The sequence below is a fragment of the Glycine max genome, chromosome 18 (genome assembly GCF_000004515.6).
Source record: "Glycine max cultivar Williams 82 chromosome 18, Glycine_max_v4.0, whole genome shotgun sequence".
NCBI lineage: Eukaryota > Viridiplantae > Streptophyta > Magnoliopsida > Fabales > Fabaceae > Glycine > Glycine max.
Genome location: NC_038254.2, coordinates 54,282,773 through 54,290,488, shown reverse-complemented (window position 1 = coordinate 54,290,488; position 7,716 = coordinate 54,282,773). Strand labels below are relative to the sequence as shown.

Sequence of the window (7,716 nt, the reverse complement as noted above, 5' to 3'; positions counted from 1 at the left end):
GTGCATTCACTCCACAACACTCATCATCTCCATGATGAGGCGATGATGATGATGATGATTCTTCCAAGCACATCACGTGAAACAGACAAATCCACCCCCTCAAAGCCCTTCCTCTTTCTGGTCAACATTCTTACTGAAAAAGCAGCTGTTTTTCCTCAACAGAACTAGTTAAAGCTAATTAAGCTCTTGCTTAATCAGTTACCACCACCACAGTAATCCTAATCCTCAACACTAACCATAACCACCCACATTGGTTAAAACGAACCATGGTTAAAATATAACCTGACTTAGACTTGAAGAATCCAAAAACATATTAAAATGCCTAGGATAGCCATTTAAGTCATGATTGAGCCAATTTGTCACTCTGACCCAGGTCATAATTAACTCTGCACCATCCATTCACTATATTTTGCTGTGTCTATATATATTTATAGTTCCATCAATCAGTTTCCCCTGCACTGCAAAAAAAAGTGAAAGGCTGTTACACACTGCCACCAAAGACCAACCCTTTTTTCCTCCATTTTGCCTTGCCCCAAATCAGAGTTTTTTTTCCCCAAACACACACTCACAATTGGTGGTTGAGTGCTTCTTCTCAAAATGGGTGAGAAAGATGATGAGTTTGGGTTGAGTTTGAGTTTGAGTTTGGGGGGAGTGAATCAACAACAACAACCCCCTTCTTTGAATCATATGCACCAGCCTCAACAACAACAACCTGTTCCCATGAATCACAATAAGACTCTCTTTGGTGATTTGTTTCAGTTACCAGGTACGAGGTTTTTGTTGTTCCTTAAACTTTTTTTCCTAAGATTTTTGTTTCTAGATTCCCCAAATCTTTTTGTTGGTATTTTTTCACCAAATTTTTGTTGGTATAGTATTTTCTCACCAACAATTTTCCTTAGTTTATCTCTTCAATCACCCCTTTTCTTTTTGCTAGAAATAAAAAACAAATAAAACATTTGTTTCTCTAACTTTTGGAAACTCGAACCTTTGTTGGTTAATCTAATATCTAACTCATGCAATCTACCCAACTCAGATCCAGGTTCTACCCTTTGCACAAGATTTTAGAAAAACGCTCACCGACTATTTTTTGGTTGCAATTAATGACATTTTTTTTATATTTGCTACTAAAATGTTGTGTTTGCATCAGTCATTTTTTCTCGCATTTATATGCAATTCATTACGATAAGAAGGATGAAGAACATATTGTAATGGCAACTGCAATATAAAACCTCACCTTTTCATCTCTTTCTCTGTTCCCCCCCCCTATTAAACATATTTAATCAGTTATACCCAATTAAAAATTACATAAGTTTATCATTTTTAGTTTATTATTCTCAGAGATTTTTTTTTAAAGAATGCAATATTCATGAACTGTTAAATAATTTCTCAGTTATACACGCATTTTTCTTAATTTCTGTTTTCTAAATTCGAAGTATCCAAGTGTTTGTACAGAAATACCCTTGGCTATGCTCTTTAACTACAAAACCTGCCATTCCCTGAATAAACCATTGTGAAACTCACATGCAACTGCATGTAGCAGATCGGAGCTCCGATATGGTACGAGGAATCGACGTTAATTCGGCGGCGGAGTACGATGGCGTTTCCTCGCCGAACAGCGCCGTCTCGAGCGTGAGCGGCGGCGGCAAGCAGAGCGAGAGGGACGACGATAATGCCGCCGCCGTGGCTGGTGAGAGGACCTCGTGCTCGCGAGGGAGCGACGACGATGACGGTGGTGGCAGCGACGCCGCGAGGAAGAAGCTGAGGCTGACGAAAGAACAGTCCATGGTGTTGGAAGAAACGTTCAAGGAGCACAACACCCTGAATCCGGTAAGTTAGTGGCATTTCCGTAAATTCCTAGCAAGTGTAAGGATATTTTTGGTATTATGATTATTATCAAAGACACCCTTTCTGCCACTGTTTATCTAAAAATAAAATAAAACAAAACAAAATAAAATAAAAAGGGAGAAAAAAAAAGAGATTTAATAGAAAATGACAGTAAAGAGTTATTTTGAAATTAGGCTTTATATGTTCATATGGAGACAGTGGAGTGGTTTCTTATATGCTATTAAACAAATAGTGACATAGTTTGTGATATTAATCTAGTTAATTCAAGAGTAAAATAGTCTAAAAAATTGAAGGCAAAAAGTGAGTATCACTATTATAATTTTTTTTAATAGATTATAAATATATAAATTATGAGTTATGAATTATTATTATTTTGTATTCTATTTTAGAAACGGAAGCAAGCGTTGGCAGAGGAGTTGAATCTGAAGCCCAGACAAGTAGAGGTGTGGTTTCAGAACAGAAGAGCAAGGTGTGGTTTGGAATAATTAATATTTAAATTAAATTATTTGTTGACTTTATATTCCTTTTTATTTGAAAATGATTTTTTTAGTCTTATAATTTACATTTTAATTCTCTTTTAGTTTTTATAATTTTAAAAGTGATTTTTTAATCCTTATAATTTGTATTTTAATTCTCTTTTAGTCCTTATAATTTAAAAGTAATCTTTTTAGTCCCTATACTTTATATTTTAATTTCATTTTAATCCTTACTGTCAAAATATAAATAATATTATCAATTACAATTAATTACAAAAATATTAATAAGTAATTCGTAACTAATTTATAGTAAGATAATTTATAATAAAAAAATAAGTGATAATTTATAACTAATTATTTTTATATATTTTTTTATAATAAAGAGTAAAAGATAATTAAAATACAAATTATAGGACTAAAAATATCACATATAAATTATAGGGACTAAAAGAGAATTAAAATATAAATGATAAAGACTAAAAAGAATACTTTTAAACTACACGGACTTAAAGAGAATTAAAATATAAATTATATGAACAAAAAAAAAATACTTTTAAACTATAAGGATTAGAAAGATAAAAATCATAAAACTAGGGACCAAATAAATAATTTAACTTTTTCTTAATTGCAAGCGTTTAAGTTTGAATGAGGGGTTGAAGTTACCTATCTCCCTTCAGTTTTTGTTGTTAGTTTTTTTTTTTTTTTGTAAGCATTAGTTTATTTTTATTGAAGGGACAAAGTATAGATAATATGAATTCTTGACTGAAATGTACATGCGGTATGGTTTTGTTGTTCCTCGTCAATGTTAATTATTATTGTAACATTTAAATGCAATCAAAGCAACTTTAGCATAACGTCAAAATAAATAATGGGTTTGACTTCCCCTTCTTTTAAGTTTGAATGAGGGGTTGAAGTTACCTATCTCCCTTCAGTTTTTGTCGTTAGTTTTTTTTTTTTGTTTTTGTGTGTAAGCATTAGTTTATTTTTATTGAAGGGACATAGTATGGATAATATGAATTCTTGACCGAAATGTACATGTGGTATGGTTTTGTTGTTCCTCGTCAATGTTAATTATTATTGTAACATTTAAATGCAGTCAAAGCAACTTTAGCATAACGTCAAAATGAATAATGGGTTTGACTTCCCCTCCTTTGACAGTGATCAATGACACAATTATGTTGACATAAATCTAAATTTATCAATAATCAATTGACAAAAAATAAATAATAAAAACAATGGGAGGTCAAATACTACGAATGGCCACACAAATATAGTCTAGTAGTGACGAATTTGGAGATAGATGTTTGATATTTGGATGTTGCATTTATTCATTTTTTTCAGTAGATGTGGCAAATGGTACATTGGTTGTTGATGCGTGTTTCTGTTGTTACTTTGGGCTATTCATGTTGTTGTAAGTTTGGTTATTATTTCATGGATGGGAATAATATGAACTCTAATCTAACGATTTTAGTTCAATTAACGCAGGACTAAGCTGAAGCAAACTGAAGTGGATTGTGAATACTTAAAGAAATGCTGTGAGAATTTAACTGAAGAGAATAGAAGGTTGCACAAGGAGGTTCAAGAGCTTAGGGCACTGAAATTATCCCCACAAATGTACATGCATATGAACCCTCCCACCACTCTTACAATGTGCCCTTCTTGTGAGCGTACTCACTCCTCTGCATCCTCCTCCCCTGCTACCATCCACTCAACAGTGGCGGCAGCCACCTCTAGCAATTGCAAACTGCTTGGTGCAAACATCCGGCGGCCGGTGCCCGTCAACACTTGGCCATTTGAAGGCCCAATTCCCCGGCCATAATTGGTTGAGGGCAATGTGATATTTATAATGATGTCTAGACATTTTTAGTTACTAGACATGTATGCATGAAAAGAAAAAAACAAATTACAACGGAACACTAATTTGTGGTTTTTGTTTGGAATCAAGGATATGAGTTTGGATTTGGTTAACTCTTCAATGAAGGGTTGTTCTATTTTGTGTATGCTATAAGCTCTAGCTAGTCAACTTCAAGATTTGTGTAGGGTAGATATGTTACCGGTGGGGTAAGGTTTCAAATGCCGAATAGTACAAGCATTTATTGGTTTAGACTTTAAAATGAAGAGAAAGAGGATCCGAATCTGTGATGTTCTCGTCAAATTGGGATACCACTTCCTAGGGAAAAAAGGTTGGGTGGTGGATAGAGGGTTTAACATGAAGGAATGATTGTGATTTCTCAATTGGAGATTTTTGTCTAACTTTGCGTATATGTCCTAATACTACAAATGTAAACAAATAAATAAATAAAACACAACAATTTTTCCTTCAGGTTCCACAGAGTAGCTATTTGGCCTAATTAGAAAATAATTTAATTTTCCTTTCTAATTGAGGGATTTTCATGAAGGAGTTATGAATTTATCAATTACTAATTGTTTTGTCTATTTTTGCCAACGTACTAACTGGGATTTAACGTTGTTTTGTTCATCTTTCGCTCTTTTTAATGATATTCTAGAAGTAGTTTTTAATAGTTGTTCCATTCAAAATTAAACAATTAATTTTTTTAGTAATTTCTAGAGAAATTAAACTCACCTTCCTAAGAAAGATATACGTTCGTTCAAAATATTTGACCATTTATACCAGCGTAGGTTGGCTACAAAATAGTTTATTTGCTGAGAGAATGCAAAGAAGGATGTGGCTACGCACTGACAAAAACGGTTATATCACGTGATTTCGAAAGTTTAAAGTTTTAAGGAGGCACAAAAAAGCACAATAAAAAATAAATTGTGCCATGCATATTTTACACATTGATGCATTGCTAGCTAGTGGTGTTGGTCAAGGGTTTACTGTAGTTGTCTTGATGAGCTAAAAAAAAGGATCTAAGATGTTGGCAGTTGCCACAAACCATAAGAGAAATGTATTTATAATAGATGATATGATAAAAAAAAATTGAGAAATGCCAATAGTATTTTTTCTAAAACACTATAGTATTATTCAATGATTGATGTTTAAGTTTGTTTTATACAAATTAAGAAAAATAAGTATTCCAAAAAAATAGTATTTATTAGGGAACAATTTTACAAAAATATCCTTATTTTTTTAAATTTTAATAAATATATTATTAAGTCTTTCAAGATAATAATATTTATCAGAAGGCAAAATTGAAATATATGTTTGAAAAGTGAGAACATCAATAAATTAATTTTTTTTTTCAAAGGTTAAAATCATAGTTATAATTATCTTAGGATGGGAAAGTATTTGTTAAAATACGTTGAAATTTATTTTAAAGAAAAAACTAAGAGATATACTCATTAAATAAGTGATGAGAGTCACAAAAATTATAATTTTTAACCGATTTAAGCTAATAATAGAATGTCTTTGTAATAACATGCAAGAGAATGTATTGCTAATATTTTGAAAGAGATAAATAAAAATAAATACTCCATCCATCTCAAAATAAGTGTTGTATTTAATTTTTTAGTGCAACATAAATTGTTCTTTTTCACCAATATGCTAATAAATATCATTTTAGTTTTTAAATCTAATAATAATACTACTACTTTTATCTATTTAATAAGATTGATTTTGTAAAATTATTATTCTCTTTCATTTATTTATTAACTTTTTTTTATTTGTATAAAATAATTTATGACGATACTTACTTAAAGATGGAGGGAGTAATAGATACTCCACTTAAACTAGGAGTATTAAAGAAGTGTTGGTAGATAAATGGTAACTACTTATCACCACTTAAACTATGTTTGATTTAGAAAAAGAAAATCAAAGGAAATAAAGGGAAAAAAAGAAAAAGTAAAATGATTTTTTTAGATTATTTGATAAAAGAGAAAATGAAAAAAAAAAACATATTTAATTTATACATGGGATCTAGTTGCAGATCAATTTCTTTTTCATTGTTGACAATCACCAAATGAGGGAAGGATTACATATTTTTCAATTTTCGTTCCCTTCTCCATCAAATCTTTCATTTTTTGCTCAAACAAATTGTTAAAGAGAAATTTGGGAATCTTTGTTCATGATGAAAAAATGATATGATGTCATCGACTTGTACAATGTTATAAAGTTACTTTTTCTGCTAATTAATGTGCAACATTAGTCTCTTTTAATACGAGGAATATTTTTTTACATCTTGTTTGGTTAAGAAAAAAACGAAAAAGAAATGATACTTATGTAAAAACACTTCTAAATTTTGGTCCATATGATATATAGATTACAAAACTTACATGGGATCCAACTGTACTCCATTTTGTTTTTGTTGTCAGCAATCATCAAACGAGGAAAGAATTACAAATTTTCCAATTTCCGTTCACTCCTCTATCAAATCTTTCGCTTTCTACTCAAACAAACAAATTGTTAAAGAGAAATCTGTGAATCTTTGTTCATGATGAGAAAGATGATAGGATATTTAGATTTATAAGTTGTTATTTAGTTGTGTTTTCTGTTGATATGCCAGATTAGTCTCTTTTAGTATGTGGAATGTACTTTACATCTTTTGGTTACTGAAAAAAAGGGAAAAGAAGGGGTACTTAAAAAAAAAACTCCTCTGTAACGAGGGAAGCTTTACATATTTTTCACTTTTGATTCCCACCTCTATCAAATCTTCTGCTTTCCGCTCAAACAAAGAAATCATTGAAGAGAAATTTATGAATATTTATTCATGATGAAAAAATTGATAAGTTATTGTGGATTTCTATGTGGTTATGTAGTTATTTTTTATGCTTATGTGAGATTAATCTTTTTAAATACATGAAATGTACTTTACATCCTTTTTTGGTGAAAAAAAAGGAAAAAAATGGGTATTTTTCATCCATATATGGACAAATTACAAAAAAGACATGTGACCGAGATATAAGTCACTTTTTTTTTTCACGAAAAGAGAAAACGATTACATATTTTCAGTTTTCATTCCCTCCTCTATTAATTCTTCCTCTTTTCACTCAAACAAACAAATCATTAAAGAGAAATTTATAAATTTTTGTTCATGATGAAAAAAATAATAAGATACCATGAATTTGTAAGTTGTTATATAATTACTTTTCCTGCTATGTGCAAGATTAGTGTCTTTTAATATGCGGCATATACTTTTTTAAAACACGTTACTAATTATTATGAAAAATTATCTAATTATAAAACTTTTATCCCGTTATAAATTAGAATCCATTACTAAGAGATTGAGACTTTCACACTAGCCTCACAATTAGCCAAAAAGTATTTCTCGATCTCAAATCATCTCATATATTATATATATATACTTGTCTTCTCAATTGTCTATCATTTTCAATGAACCTTTTTTATCCCTATTTCCAATTTGAGTTTTAATAGTTATTTTAATTATTAATAATTAGAATAACTTTATATTGCAATTTAAATGGTTGGTTGTAAATC

General features: G+C 30.5%; 1 protein-coding gene across 2 annotated transcripts; it reads left to right on the top strand.

Annotated features, from left to right (window-relative positions):
* Positions 1 to 346: 346 nt before the first annotated feature.
* On the top strand, positions 347 to 4,289 carry LOC100819624 (homeobox-leucine zipper protein HAT3). 2 transcript variants are annotated; one of them, XM_006602823.4, is made up of 4 exons: positions 347 to 766; positions 1,538 to 1,827; positions 2,235 to 2,314; positions 3,807 to 4,289. In XM_006602823.4, the coding sequence occupies exons 1-4, from the start codon at positions 598 to 600 to the stop codon at positions 4,138 to 4,140; spliced, it is 873 nt and encodes a 290-aa protein (XP_006602886.1). In that variant the 5' UTR covers positions 347 to 597; the 3' UTR covers positions 4,141 to 4,289. The 2 variants fall into 2 exon arrangements, with proteins under 2 accessions (XP_006602886.1, XP_003552501.1); XM_003552453.5 differs by having other exon boundaries at positions 352 to 766; positions 1,541 to 1,827.
* Positions 4,290 to 7,716: the final 3,427 nt, after the last annotated feature.